The 15,937-nt window shown below is 35.3% G+C and overlaps 1 protein-coding gene across 1 annotated transcript in view; it reads left to right on the top strand.

Moving 5' to 3' along the window:
• The window catches only part of LOC138697805 (RNA-binding protein 28-like), a 28,098-nt gene extending 12,380 nt beyond the window's left edge, over positions 1 to 15,718 (top strand). Inside the window, exons 7-12 of the mRNA XM_069823324.1 lie at positions 1,725 to 1,947; positions 5,688 to 5,862; positions 6,880 to 7,097; positions 10,149 to 10,298; positions 13,041 to 13,421; positions 15,549 to 15,718. Of these exons, the coding sequence (XP_069679425.1) occupies positions 1,725 to 1,947; positions 5,688 to 5,862; positions 6,880 to 7,097; positions 10,149 to 10,298; positions 13,041 to 13,421; positions 15,549 to 15,665 (1,264 nt within the window). The 3' untranslated portion in view covers positions 15,666 to 15,718. The remainder of the gene's footprint in view (positions 1 to 1,724; positions 1,948 to 5,687; positions 5,863 to 6,879; positions 7,098 to 10,148; positions 10,299 to 13,040; positions 13,422 to 15,548) is intronic.
• The last annotated feature ends 219 nt before the right edge of the window (positions 15,719 to 15,937 follow it).

The following is a 15,937-nucleotide window of genomic DNA, read 5'->3' as shown; positions in this document are numbered from 1 at the left end:
AGTATACGAAACCTACTATTACCACAGTCTAGTATATACAGTCACGAAGCTTGGGATGATTTTTTGCATTTCTCGCGATAGTTGTTAGCAGCTTGAAGCGCTGTATTAGGAACAATAGACTGTCCCACTGCCATTGTGATCTAATACAGGCCATAAGGCAGACCATGTAATTCGTTTAATCTAATCATGAAGAGCAGCGTTTCAACATTAGTTGGAATGCATAAAGAGTAACATAGTATATTTGTCTAAAATGTAGTATAATTGCATTAATAAAATTTAAAACAATGATTATGAGACACTTCAGACATAATTCACTTGCGAGTTAAGGTGTAATATTATTTTTTATGTGAAAATTACGTTGTTCGTATGTGTAATACCTGCCTTTATTTCGATTAAATATTGCGAAATTCTTGTACATTCATTTCTGCACGATTCAATAATTTTCAGTTGCACTGCACGGATATTTAGGTATATTGAAATTATAGGTTATATTTACTGTACCACTTGCCCCTTTCTGTCTAATTTTAGTGGTCTCCAATGCCCTGCCATTCATATATAAATTATAGGTTATGTTTTTTATATCTAACTTATATTCCTAAATTCGCAATTATAATTAAGCATAATGTCAAGTATGATACCCTGCACATTCAATTTGTCTATATTTTATTACTACAATTGAGTACTGCATTATTGTGTTTATCTACTACTAAAGAGACGAAGTAACACAATCGTACGTACACTAATTTCATAGGAGTAGTGTGGTAAATTTTCTGTCTACAACTAAGGAAGGTAGATGTACTAAATTAAAATCACAATATAAATTCTTTTTTATTAAACCTCAAAATAGCTTTCATTCTAAACTTAAAATGTTGATGCGAACAGATTATGTTAACATGTAAAATTCTCTTCACATTAAAATAACACAGTTTTGTAATTATTTCTGCAACATATTATGCAACAAGAAGTAAAGGGAACTTATGGACACATTACACTAAATAAAACTTAGCAATGATACGCAATAAAGTTATAATATAATATTTCACTGAGCTCTATACACTGAAATAGAAAACCCGAACGTACATTACGGCCTAGTCTAGATCGAAAAGGCATTGACTGTGCCATATTTCGCATTGTTGTGAAAAGTTGTGTAAACTGTGAAATGTTCGTTATCGGTTGTAATAACTGTAAATGGCTAAAATACAATAATTTGATTAATAATATGGGACAAGGAGACGTTTGTAGTACTATAAGTTGTAAGAAAAAGAGGTCAGATTTATCCTTCTTCCGAAAGATCCAGGAAGGTGAGTTTATAAAATATAATATATACTTTATGAAAATAATATATAAACCTTATGTATTTCATATTTCAATAGTGAAAGGAAGGTTTTAATTTTTTCAAAAGAACACAATATCGAAAGTACAATACATTTTATCGTCTGCTTGGAAAATGGTCTGTGATGAGGCGATAGTAGCGATCCTGGTGGTTAGCAACTATCTATGGATGCATATTTAGTAAGTATTGAGCTTCGTGACTGTATATACTAGACTGTGCATTACTATATTAGTGTAATCTGTATGCAAAGTGTGAGGTGTTTTCTGATTTAATGTAGTGTAGTCATAACTTGATCATGTTCAACAGACCATGGTCTTTATTGCTTTCTTGCATTGGATTAGAAGTTCAACTAGGGGTGTAATAGGCCTAATAAGAAAATATATTTTTTCAGGTCAGAAGGTGAATCTGAAAAGAAGACCAATGTTAAAAGGCCAAGGGTAATTTCAAATGATGTTTCAGAAGGACGTACAGTGTTCATAAAAAATGTTCCATTCTCTTCAACCAATGAAGATCTTAAGACGTGTATGGAGCAGTTTGGTCCAGTGGTTTATGCTCTTATATGCATGGATCCTATAACTGAGCACTCAAAAGGGACAGCATTTGTAAAATTTCAGGTATTATAGTACTCATATTTAAATTAGTATTAATGCAACCTACCAGGAAACAATTGGCATTCATACAGTCCTCTCCGTAGATTAAAAACTCAAAGTTTCATATCCATGGTTCAAGAATTAAAACAGAAAATCAACGTCCCGAATTTAAAAGAAAACTTGCAAATTAAATCAAACCCTGTAACACTATTAAATATAGAGTATAATCTAAATTTAACAGAAGAAATACTGAAATCAGAAATAAACACTGAAATAATGAAACAATTGCCTTTAGAGACAATTAATATTAGGTACCCTCCACAAAATTGGCTTCATTTATACACCGATGGATCCTTGATCTCCAGGAAACAATGTGCAGGTGCGGGTGTTACGTGCTGTCTCTTCTCACTTTATAGATCTCTTGGATATGGAACAACAAGTTTTGATGGAGAAATCACTGCAATAAGTGAAAGTCTCAGGAATCTTCTCTGCCACATCAATATATTTAAAAATGCAGTTATATTGTCAGACACCAAAGCAGCTATTCTATCAATAGTCTCTAGACACACACCTTCATCTCAAATAGCAAAAATAAATAAAATGCTCTCTCAACTAATAACACTCAATAAAAGAATTGTATTCCAATGGATACCATCCCATTGTGGAAGCCTGGGAAACGAGAATGTGGATGCTTTAGCAAAGAAGGGCATCACTGCTACTTACAGACCTGTTACTAAATCTACGTATTCCTCTGTGAAAAGATTTATTAAATCTACATACTTAGACTTCAACAAACAAAATTTGATAACACAATCTCAAGGGAAAAAATGGAACTCTCTGCATCATAATCCACAGTTGATTCCCAATTTACCACGCAAATCGTCTGTAGCTGCATTTAGATTGGCAACATGCCATGACTGTTTGGCCAAGCATCTGCATAGAATTGGAATATATCAGTCTCCTAACTGTCCATTGTGCAAATCAAATCAAGAAATGGATTCAGAACATCTCAAAATCTGTGCGTGAGTGGCTAACCATGACAATATCTTTGAAAAGTATTGGAGTGCAAGAGGTCAAATGACTTTATTGTCAAATGCCTGGCATTAGAAAACAACAACAACATATTAATGCAACCATGAATTTTAAGCAAGAGTATTGTTACAATAAAGAACTTTTAACTCTATTAATTCAGAATTATACCCAATGTCAGATTGTAAGTAGTCTGACTTTGTTGTATATCGACAAAGTCCATGCACTATACTGTTTGGACATATGTCCTTAATTTCCTTCCAAGAAGTAAAACATAGAGATAATATTAAAATTGTTCACTGCTACTTGCAGACCTGTTACTAAATCTACGTATTACTCTGTGAAAAGATTTATTAAATCTACATACTTGGACTTCAACAAACAAAATTTGATAACACAATCTCAAGGGAAAAAATGGAACTCTCTGCATCATAATCCACAGTTAATTCCCGAATTACCACGAAAATCGTCTGTAGCTGCATTTAGATTGGCAACGGGCCATGATTGTTTGGCCAAGCACCTGCATAGAATTGGAATATATCAGTCCCCTAACTGCACTTTGTGCAACTCAAAGCAATAAATGGATTCGGAACACCTCAAAATCTGTGTTTCAGTGGCTGACCATGATAATCTTTGAAAAATATTGGAGTGCAAGAGGTCAAATGACTTTATTGTCAAACGCCTGGCATTAGAAAACAACAACAACAAATTGTTCTGCGACCGGGTATCGAACCCGGGAACTTTGGCTAAGTGCGGCAACGCTCTACCACTGAACTATGTTTGAGAAGTAGTGATATGTCTTTATACATGAAGATTTGGCGATTTCGTGTTTATCTCTTATCAATTTTACGTATGTCACATTACAATGAAATATGGATGTGTACTCGAAAAATATTCCTCTTGTCATGTTTTCAACCTTAACATTTTGTAGCACTTATTTGCTTTTCAGACAGAGTCACTACATTAGAATTTTATTATTTATTTTTAATGTATTCAATTACGAGGGTTGTTCAATAAGTTTTGCCTCCTGGGCTCTAACTCTTTTATTAATTTATGAACATGAAAGATGTTACACTAAAATAAAGTTTGAAATGTCCTCTTTCCGAAGAGTACATCATTTTTCAATAAAGTGCCCACTGGCAATGATGCACTTCTGCCATCGGTGCACTAGTTTCTGCATGCTCTTAGAGAAGAACAAGGCCACCTGTTGACAATACCAACAAGGCACTGCATCAGATGTGAAGTCTGTGACCTTTAGATGTTACTTCACGTTTTCTATAAAGATTTGTAATATCTTTCCCGAAAACTATTTTAAAAAGCAAATAAGCAATTTTGAGCTGTAGTGAGAGATATTTTTATTTTCATACTATGTCAGAGATGTAAAAATATCCAACATTTTATAGGTATGAGGGTCTTTCTGAAAGTAATGCCTCCTATTTATTTTCACGGAAACTACAACAGATACAGAGAGCATAATAACATAGTTAAATAGAGCAAGATTTCAGCTACATACAGTTTTTTCTCTACATAGTCATCACATTTTGTTATGCACTTTTGCGAGCGATGAACAAGAGCCTGTATGCCGTGCTCATAAAAATCTGAACCAGCAGAGGCAAGCCACTTTGTTACAGCTGCGATAACAGCATTCTTGTCTGAAAAATGTTGTCCACGTAGTCCATCTTTCATAGGCTCAAAGAGATGGAAGTCTGAAGGGCTCTGAATCCTGACTATACAGTGGATGTGGTAGGACAATCCAGTCAAATTTGCAACGTGCTCTGTGGTCGCGAAACTGTATGGGGCCTGGCCTTATAATGTTGCAAGTGAAATGTTTTCTTCTCTGGCCTGACTCTGGAAATTCAGGCTTTCAGCTTAGTCATTGTCTACTTGTATCTCTCAGAATTGACAGTTTCTCCAGGCTCCAGAGTATTCATAAGAATCTCACTTAACCTATCCCTAAAGACTGTCTTTTCGCCACTGTTGAAACGCACTACCCACCACCTCACTGTGCTCGCATCCACTATCATCTCCGTACACCTTTAACAAGCGTCAATGGATATTAATGGGTGCAGTTGTTTGACAGTGAGGAATTCAATAACATATCTCTGTTTCTTACACAGGTGCCATTTCGGTAGGCTGCCCTGTTGCCATTATTTGTCGCATGATAACCAAACTAACAGGACATTAAGTGTGATGGTTTAACCTTTACTACAGTGCCACTAACTTGCAGCTAGACATAAGTCAATACAAAAAAGTAGGAGGCATTACTTTCTAAACATTTAGGATCCATCATCAGAAAAATTAGATAATGAATCTAATAAATAGATTCCTCTTCTTTTGCTTCTTGCTGATTTAATTGACATACAACTCTGAATGTTGAATGTTTCTGCATATACTATACAGTGTAAAAACCCAAAAATTCGTAGTGAATTAAATTCCGAGAAAGTCGTAAGTCTTGCTTATTTTTTATATCTTTATTTTTTTAGAGCATTTGAAGCTGAAAATTAAAAAGAAAAAAATATGCTCCAATTATTAATTCTGTTACTGCGTAGTTTTACATATAGCATCTTCTGAAATTTTAAAACTATGTAAATATAGTTATAACACAGTGCGACTTGACCTTGCTCTTGAAATGAAAATCTGTCCTCTTTGCTGTAAAGTTAAATGTGAAAGGTGTATGTTATGTTTGAAAAGTATGTAAGCTTAAGTTTTCAATTTATCTTTCCTCCGTATTACAGAAGAAAGAGAGTGCCGAGCAGTGTTTGTCTGCAGGTACAGAACTTACACTACATGACCAGAATCTGGATGTATATAGAGCTCTAAACAGAGAAGAAATCCAGCAGAAAGCAGAGAACAAAAATGCAGGAGGAAAGAACAAGGATAACAGAAACTTGTATCTTGTTAAAGAAGGAGGTCTGGTTAAGTCTCTCATTTTGTATGAATTTGCTTCTATTTCATATATTTTTAATGTTTTTTCAGTTTTGTTGTGTAGTTCGGTACGCTTTTGTTATAGTAATACCATGAATGTACTCGTAATTTCTATTGTCATAAATTCCTTTTCTTTCTCCTTATTCTTCTCTTTCTTAATTTTTTCCGTATCATTATTGATAAGATCACCATCCTTTTCCTGTCCTCTTCTTCCTTCTCCTTGCCATTGCTGCTGCTGCCATTGCTGCTGCCACCACCACCATCACCACCACCATCACCACCACCATAACCACCACCACCACCACCATAACCACCAACACCACCACCACCACCACCATCACCACCATCACCACCACCAAAACCGAAGTGACATGTTTTGTGTTTCTAGTTGTTTTGCATAACATATATTGGAAGATAATATTGTCCTCACTTTTAACTCTTGACTTCTGAAACAGAAGTTTGAGAAACCTGTTCTTACTCTATTTGTGAAGGAATTCATAGATTTTGTTCTCTATTAAATTAGTATTTGAATTTTTCTTTAAATTTCTTGTAAGGCATTTATTTCTCTTTGGTAATTGAAATTAATAGAAATTTGGTTGATACCTGTTAGGAAAAAAAAATACGAGTAGAATTATTGTACTGACATCGAAATTATTATAATTAAGATATTTTTAGGAGCTGATGTGAATTTCGTAATAGCATTGTTTTTGTGAAAACTTAGGATAGTATGTGTGAGAATAATAATGTACAAGTTTTTATGCAAGAAAAGATTTAGTAAATATTATTAATTAATTTTCTTATATTCTTTTCTTTATGTATTTTGAAGTTATTCAGATTTGTTTTCTAATTCTAGTTTTGTTGTGTTGAAATACAGTCTTCTTTAATGTTATATATCATTATATTTTATAATAATTACATTATTGCTTTGATATAATTTTGTAATTGTATTACCTGTCTGGAACTTAATGTTATAAAGTTTATTTCTGTTTGATTCTTTTATAGTGGTTCTGGCCGGAAGCAGTGCAGCTGTAGGGGTGTCCATGGCAGATATGGCAAAACGCCTACAAATAGAACAATGGAAAAGTCAGATGCTCCGTAATCTAAATATGTTTGTCTCTCGTTACCGCTTGGTAATTCATAATATTCCTCCCTCTTGGGATGACGCGAAATTGCGCCAGCTCTTTATTCGACATGCTGGACCGAAGGCAGTCATAAAGGAGGTCAGCATTTAATTTCCTTTATCATCTTGGCAAATATAATAAATTAAATAAGAATATAAATAGAGACATTTATAATAAAACTGCAGTCCTCTGTGAATTAACGAGAACAAGATATATTTTTATATCATTTTACCCATAGTTCTTTATATTTGGTAACAATGTGCACTGTCTCTGCATTGTTTGCTCTTTGTTTAAATTAGTTATGGTCTAGATGACTGTTGTTTTAGGTTAAATATGCAGTACTTTGGATGTGTTTTTACTTTTGCATTTTCTTTGTGAGATTTGTAATTTTTTTATAGTTTTGGCACATAGGAAGCATAGTGTGATTATGGTATTATCTTTATCTTCTTGTATGAGTAAAGAATAAATATGCAAATTTAGCTTTCAGGTATAGCTCCCTGTAAAGCTGACTTGAATAAATTCAAGAGAAAAAAATTGTTCTGGGACTGGACATCGAAACCGAGACTGTTGGCTGAGTGCCCCAACACTCTACCAACTGAGCTATCCAGACACTCTATCAGACCCTGGCTCAAATATTCCCTTTTATATCCATATACCTGGAACAACAAGTTTTGGTGGAGAAGTCATTGCAATAAGTGAAAGTCTCAGGAATCTTCTATGCCACATCACTAAATTTAAAAATGCAGTTGTATTGTCCGATTCCAAAGCAGCTGTTCTATCAATAGTCTCTAGACACACACCTTCATCTCAAATAGCAGAAATAACTAAAATGCTCTCTCAATTAATAACACTCAATAAAAGAATTGTATTCCAATGGATACCATCCCATTGTGGAATCCTGGGAAACGAGAATGCGGATGCTTTAGCAAAGAAAGGCAGCACTGCTACTTACAGACCTGTTACTAAATCTACGTATTCCTCTGTGAAAAGATTTATTAAATCTACATACATAGACTTCAACAAAGAAAATTTGATAACACAATCTCAAGGGGAAAAAATGGAGCTCTCTGCATCATAATCCACAGTTAATTCCCGATTTACCACGAAAATCATCTGTAGCTGCATTTAGATTGGCAACAGGCCATGATTGTTTGGCCAAACACCTGCATAGAATTGGAATATATCAATCCCCTGACTGTCCTTTGTGCAATTCAAATCAAGAAATGGATTTGGAACACCTCAAAATCTGTGCTTCAGTGGCTGACCGTAACAATATCTTTGAAAAATATTGGAGTGCAAGAGGTCAAATAACTTTATTGTCAAACGCCTGGCATTAAAAAACAACAACAACATATCCTTATACCTCACATGGGTTGACAAAATGTCAAGAGACCCAACATTGAGTGCACACTTTCTGTGACTTAAATTTGTGGTTTTCTGTTAACGAACAGTAACGTGTATTATACAGATCTGACTTTCAGGTATAGTTCCCTGTAATTTCAAGGAAAAAATTGTTCCGAGGCCGGGTATCGAACCCAGGACCTTTGGCTGAATGTGCCAACACTCTACCAACTGAGCTACCCAGAATCTCTACCAGACCCCTGTTCAATTAGTTTCACAATTTGATATAGGTATAGGTATAGTAAATCCAACGCCTGAGAAGCACGAAGAGATTGGCTTAATTGTATCCAGAAAAAGGGAAAGGGGAACTGTGAAAGGGAAAGAAGACCTTGCCAAGTAATAAACACCACCTTCTCGGGAAAAAAAAGCAGTTTAAACTCCTAACTAACTACTTTGGATTTAATTAGTGAGTAATGGGAAAGGAGAGTTACTCTGCAAGTTTCCATTAGTGGTCTCCAACCTTATAGAAGGAAAATCAAAAAAATCTGGAAAAGAACAGCTTTTTAAAGGAGAAATATGGACGAAGTGCCTCTTGTGAGTGGGTGCTCATTGAAATTTGGCAGTAGAAGTTTGGAACAAAAGGTTTTCTTTCTGATGAGAGTTACGTTGAAGTGCATTATTATCACTCAATAAAAGAATTGTATTCCAATGGATACCATCCCATTGTGGAATCCTGGGAAACGAGAATGCGGATGCTTTAGCAAAGAAGGGCAGCACTGCTACTTACAGACCTGTTACTAAATCTATGTATTACTCTGTGAAGAGATTTATTAAATCTACATACTTAGACTTCAACAAACAAAATTTGATAGCTCAATCCCAAGGGAAAAAATGGAACTCTCTGCATCAAAATCCACAGTTAATTCCCGATTTACCACGAAAATCGTCTGTAGCTGTATTTAGATTGGCAACAGGCCATGATTGTTTGGCCAAACACCTGCATAGAATTGGAATATATCAGTCCCCTAACTGCCCATTGTGCAAATCAAACCAAGAAATGGATTCGGAACACCTCAAAATCTGTGCTTCAGTGGCTAGTCATGATAATATCTTTGAAAAATATTGGAGTGCAAGAGGTCAAATGACTTTATTGTCAAATGCCTGGCATTAGAAAACAACAACAACTTTGAAGTGCAAGAGTAGGGGTTCAATGTGTGCACCAGAGAATGAGCCAACAACTTAGCATGTGTGGAATGGATTGTAAAACACCCTGTGATAGAGTTGTTTTGAGAACTGACCAGTACATCAGAATACGGTGTTGGAGAATTGTTCCTGAACTATAGCAGAGGTTTCCAGATTGTGAAGGAATTTTTCACTAAGATCTGGGTCCTTCATTGCATCTCCAAGAAAGTAAAGAAATTCTTTGATGGACACAATATTAGTGTGCTAGGCTGACCAAGAAACTTTCCTACCATCTGTCTCATCGAAAACATGTGAACTACTTGCAAAAGGATAGACATGAATGATTAATGATAATTTCATAAAGTGTAAATAAATATAAAATTCTTAATGTTATTGTCTTTATTGTCTTGTTCTGATTAATTCACATGGGACTGTATATTTAATTTTTTATTTGAGAGGAATATATATGTTTTATGTTTTTAACTGCACAAAATAGTAAATTTAATTAATTTTCAAATACTATATCACATCCACTAGTGAAACTTGAAAGTAACCGGAATCATCTATTGATATGTCTTCATTAATTGTGTTGTAGTTTAAGTTCGCAAACTTTTAATTTTCTTTCAGGCTCGAGTTATGCGCGATATGAGAAATGTTGATGCTCAAGGCATAGGAAAATCCAAAGAATATGGTTTTGTCACATTCACAACTCATGAAAATGCTTTACAAGCTTTGAGAAATATTAACAATAATCCAAATATCTTCACATCAGCTAAAGTGAGTATTATTAGAGGAGTTTTTAATTCATATATAGTAATGTAGAGATGATGTTTTACTAACTGATACAAACTTATAAGTTTAATAGAATAGAAAAATTATTTTAATTTCAGTCCCTAACTATTGCTGAGTGGTTTTATTGCCAAGAAAGACGTAAATCATTCTATGTCAATGATTTATTGATATGTACATCTATTATCAGGCATTACATCTCACTTGATGATGTGTGTTAGAGGAAGAACAATTGTTTGTATGCATCTGAAGTTTGATTAGTGTAATATGTAGCTAGTCGGGAATGTATGCAATGGAGAGGGAAAGGAACTGGCCACCCTACCCCATTATCTCCTGATCTAGTTGCCTCATAAATGGTGCCTTCTTGATATCACTTGTGAGGTTGAGACCTGTTTTCGGACAGTTGACTAAGCAACACTCAAAAAAGATAAATAAAAGTATATGATATGACATGATATGATATGATATATACGTGGTACAGTCATTAAGTTCTAATACTGAGCGCATAGTGGCATTGTGGTGCACTATAGCGCATAGGTGGCGCCATGGTATGATACCTTGTCAGTTAGTCTCTCGACCCAACAAGAGACAGTTGAGTGCATGCACTGTAAGCAGAACTACGGTCTTTGTTGTGACGGTGATTTGAATGCGCACGTCGGAACCCGAGATGTCACAGTTTGAGCAACGGGAAAACATCAAGTTCTGCCAGAAATTAGGCAAAACTGCTGCCGAAACATTTCAAATGATGCAGCAAGTTTACGGTGAGGACGCAGTGAGTCGTAGTGTTGTGTTTAGGTGGCACCGACGTTTTTTTGCAAGGAAGAGACAGTTTGGAAGATGATGTGCGTACTGGTCGGCCACAAACAATTCGAACTGAACGCAAGATCCAAGAAGTTGCAACGTTGGTGTGGGCTAACCACTCCCAATCGGTAGACATATCGCAGCAACAGTAGGGGTCAGCCATGGTACTAGTTACAAAATTCTGTCTGATGACCTGAACATGTCTCGTGTTATCCAGCACAGTGTGCCACAAATCTTGTCGCAAGACGAACGTGATGATCGCATGACGATTTGTGGTGACCTCATCAGTAGTGCTGACGATGAACTGACATTTCTCAACCGGATAATAACTGGATGCGAAACTTGGTGTTTCCTTTACGATCCGCAACAGAAACGACAATCCGCCACCTGGAAAACGCCGTTATCACCACGACAGAAAAAACCGCGACAAGACAGGTCAAAAGGCAAGGTGATGCTTGAACTGTTTTTTTATTCAAATGGAATTGTCCACATGGAATTCATCCCAGAAGGTGCAACTGTGAACAAAACCCGCTACAAAGAGATCCTTGGCCGTTCACGAGATTCAATTTGCCGTAAGCGACCTGAGCTATGGCGTACAAAGAATTGGCTGTTGCTACATGACAACGCCCCTGCACATCGCTCTGTCCTTTTCCAAGAGGAACTTGCAAGACAACAGGTGACAGTTCTTCCACACCCTCCGTACTCACCTGATCTCGCACCATGCAATTTTTTTTCTCTTTCCTCACATGAAAGCAACCCTACGTGGGCGTAGATTTCATTCTTCCGAAGAGGTCATGACTGCCACAAGAAAAGCCATACGGGACCTTCCTGCCAACATCTTTCAACGGTGCTTCCAGCAGCTATACCAACGTTGGCAAACGTGCATAACGGCCAACGGAGACTATTTTGAGGGAGGATGTGGTTCTGTTTAAATGTACGCCGTGATATGTGCCATCTTGTGATACATCCAGATTCTTGTGGGAGCCTACCCTCCAGGCATCAAGTCTTAGAACTTAATGACTGTACCACGTATTTGTTGTTAAGCACTTACTTCCGGTGAGATGGCACTTCACATATAAATAAAAGTATATGTTAATTCAATCATCAACTTAACTGTTGTTAATCTTTTCGAATCCCTTTCTGCATTGCGGATTTCTGAAGTACAGTCATCTGGTTAGTGTTTATATTGTACAAAAAACCAACTTCAGTGACTTTTAAAAATATAATTTTTTTCAGCTAGATTGAGATTCTGGCCGTTGTGAATTTCTGACATGTAACGGCGCTAATAGGTGCTAGAGAGTTAATAACGAATTGAAAAAAAAACACACAATTGTGCTTAACTTAAAGAATTGTCACATGATTTTCTTTGTGATTTTTTGTATTACACAGAATAGACTGGTAAATGAGATGAGTCAAGTCATTTAGTAGTGAAAAAAAAAAAAAAATGTTTGGCTAATATACAGTTTGTTCATTTTGTGATTCCCTTCCAAAAAATGTATCTAATGCTCGCGATTTGCTTCCCAATGTTTCGTTGCAATGTGTGAATGCATCTTTAAAGCTTGGCACTCCTAAGAAATAAAATATGCAAAAAGTCCGGCTTCTAATTATTATAAATAGTATACAATAGTCTGTATAGGCCACAATATTGAAAGAGACTGAAAAGACAACCATCACTATCAATCAATCTTCTTAATGTATCCAGCTCTTTGCCGACAACATAAAGTCCACTATAGTATTTTCAGTTGTTGTTTTTCACGAGAAATGAGGGGTATTTTGATCGGTGTTCATTATAGATGCCTGTTGCTAGTAGCCAGAGTTGGGGTGTAGTCAATATATACTGCAGGGCTGTGAAATTACATAGATTTAGATTTCTCTGAAATAATTTTAACTGAAAGTTTTCAATATTTTTCCTTCTGTTTTCTTTTCCAGAGACCAGTTGTGAATTTTTCTATAGAAAATAAAGCCATTATGAATATAAAACAAAAGCGATTGGAAAAAAGTAGGGCCAGAAATCCATTGTTCTCAGATGACCGTGTTGTTAAACAGGGAAGTAAAAAAAGAAAGCAATTAACGAAAGTTGAAGACTCGGCTCAGCAGAGATTGCAAAGTGATGGCACAGCAGAGGAAGGAAAGGAATTCGTGGGCATGGCAGCGAAGCCAGGAAACAGGAAACTTCGGGCTCGTTTTAAGCTCAGATCACAAGCTGACATTCATAACAAATCAGTGCGGAAAGCAAAGCATGCACAGAAAATGAAACACAAATTTGAAGAACAGAAAAAGATTAGGATAGAAAAACTGAAAGAATCCCAGGTAAATATTTTGAAAATGAGTTTCAAATATATGTGTCTCTCTCTCTCTGTAACAGATTACAGCATGAAGGCTTATTGTGCATGTTGATAAAATTGGTATTATTGAGATGAGTCGAAGAATTTGCTTGACATTCACCACTTTCACCTCACATTTTGGGAAGATCTCGGAAAAGAACCTAACCAGATAATCAGCCGAAGCAGGTTTCGAACCCGGACATAACTTCAGATGTCAAGTCCAACCTGTTACCGTCTAGCTACACCAATTGCTAATGTAATAATATGTTGTTGTTGTTGTTGTTTTCTAATGCCAGGCATTTGACAATAAAGTCATTTGACCTCTTGCACTCAATATTTTTCAAAGATATTGTCATGGCCAGCCACTGAAGCACAGATTTTGAGGTGTTCCGAATCCATTCCTTGGTTTGAGTTGCACAATGGGCAGTTAAGGGATAGATATATTCCAATTCTATGTAGGTGTTTGGCCAAACAATCATGGCCTGTTGCCAATCTAAATATAATAATATTAAGGCTATTATGTATCTGTGAAATTTCTAACTTCTACATTTTTATACCACTTAATCTGAAACTTTTTTCCACATCTTCCTTACAATGTGGACATGCAGTACACAAATTTTCACTTTGGTATTCTAATTAGTTTACATATAATTAATTTTTGTTGTTTTTTTAATACTGAATTATAATTATCCCAATTTTCAAAGTTTACGTAATTTTTCTTTAAATTTATATTTAATTTAATTCTGACATATGTATGTAAAATATAACACATGTTTTTCATATTTTTCCAATTACTTTTTGAGAAAAAAAATTACCCCTTTAGTTGTTATTTTTCAATTTTTAAAACTTACAACATTCTCAACACATGGTGATTTGAATACCTTTAATAGAAGAAGAAAACACATGTGTCAGTTTACTTCACATGCTTTTGTGGACTTGCAAAATTTGACTGAGATTGAAGAAAGACTGCATTCATTAGAACATTTTGAATGTTACAAAATGTTGAAAATTGGAAAATCGAGAAAACAAGTATCACAATACAGCATGTATGATATATATATATATATATATATATATATATATATATTTTTTATCGATATCCTTCCTTCTTATACAGGTTTACGACACACATTTTTCTCAGACATATCAGCGCGAAATATGAGCTGAATGAAAAGTAAAATTAGTTAGAATGAAGAACAAAGTCTGTCAGAACGACAGCTGAGTTTCAGTTTAAAGGGCTACAGCTCCACATACGTGCTGGTCACTTTAAATTCGTCCTAAGGGCTGTAAATTGTCGTGGGGCCAAAATAAGTACAGATTTAGAAAACTGAAACATTATTTTATTTTTTAGAGTTAAAATAAAATTTCCATTTTGTAATGGTTTTTTCGTTATTTTCATCAATCCATAGCCTTAATATCAAGGAGAAATATATTGAATATTTTCGTAATTTTAAACTCATGTGGTAGAGTCTGTTTTGTACTATCAGAACATAGTTTTGGCACTTCAACTCCATTGCTTTTGGCTAACTCCATCATCATCATCATCAATCATCCAGGCTCAAAATTTTATGTATGCATTCTGGATGCTAGTATGAAGATTTAGTCTTTACTACTATAACACACTTCACCTACTTTTGTGTGTGTGTGTGTGTGTGTGTGTGTGTGTGTGTGTGTGTGTGTGTGTGTGTGTGTGTGTGTGTGTGTGTGTATGTGTATGTATATGTATGTGTGCACCCGCGTGTGTGCGTGCATGTGTCACTTTCCTCCTTATTTCTTCTGTTAGGCATGTATGTGTTTTTTTTTTTTTGCGAGGGCCATGCACTGCAATTGTGCACACCCCCAGTGGCAGAGTATACTTCCGGTGGGTATTAAACTAATTTTATTCATACAATTATACATGTACACTAATTGCTTTTCATTGATAAACAGCATGCATATGTAGAAGATAGGTGATATTACTTGTATGAATACATCAGTGATTACTGCTTTCCAAAGTTTTTACCGTGCTTTGTGCTAATTCAATTCATACATATGAAGAAGCTGTGTAAGAGAACCCACCTATACTGATAGTCACTAATATAAGCTTATTAAAATTGCTACTTCTTATTTTCAGCCGAAGAAAGGAGTTAAAAGAAAACATAACGAAGAAGAAGATAATGTATTCAACAAATTAGTGAACAGGTACAAAGACAAGTTGATGTCTGTTCCTTTGAAAAAGTGGTATGAGTGAAAATGTAAGAAAGTTGTATATATTTTATTAAATATATTGACTTGTATTATTTATCTCTTCTGACTTTGGTTTATTTGTTGTATATAATATTGCAATGCTGTTCCTGGTGTTGTTTACACCCCCATTACAATTTTCAGTGCATTACTTTGTAGTTTCTAATCTTTTGATTTGGTGGTTTGGAGTGACTTCTGTAAGTTATAATTGGCTTGATGTATAGTCCGGATCAGTTTACGAGTGAATCCTAATCATTTTTCCCCTATTACTACCGGTAC

Source organism: Periplaneta americana, chromosome 4 (genome assembly GCF_040183065.1).
Source record: "Periplaneta americana isolate PAMFEO1 chromosome 4, P.americana_PAMFEO1_priV1, whole genome shotgun sequence".
Classification (NCBI taxonomy): Eukaryota; Metazoa; Arthropoda; class Insecta; order Blattodea; family Blattidae; genus Periplaneta; species Periplaneta americana.
This window is presented reverse-complemented; position numbering and strand designations above follow the sequence as displayed.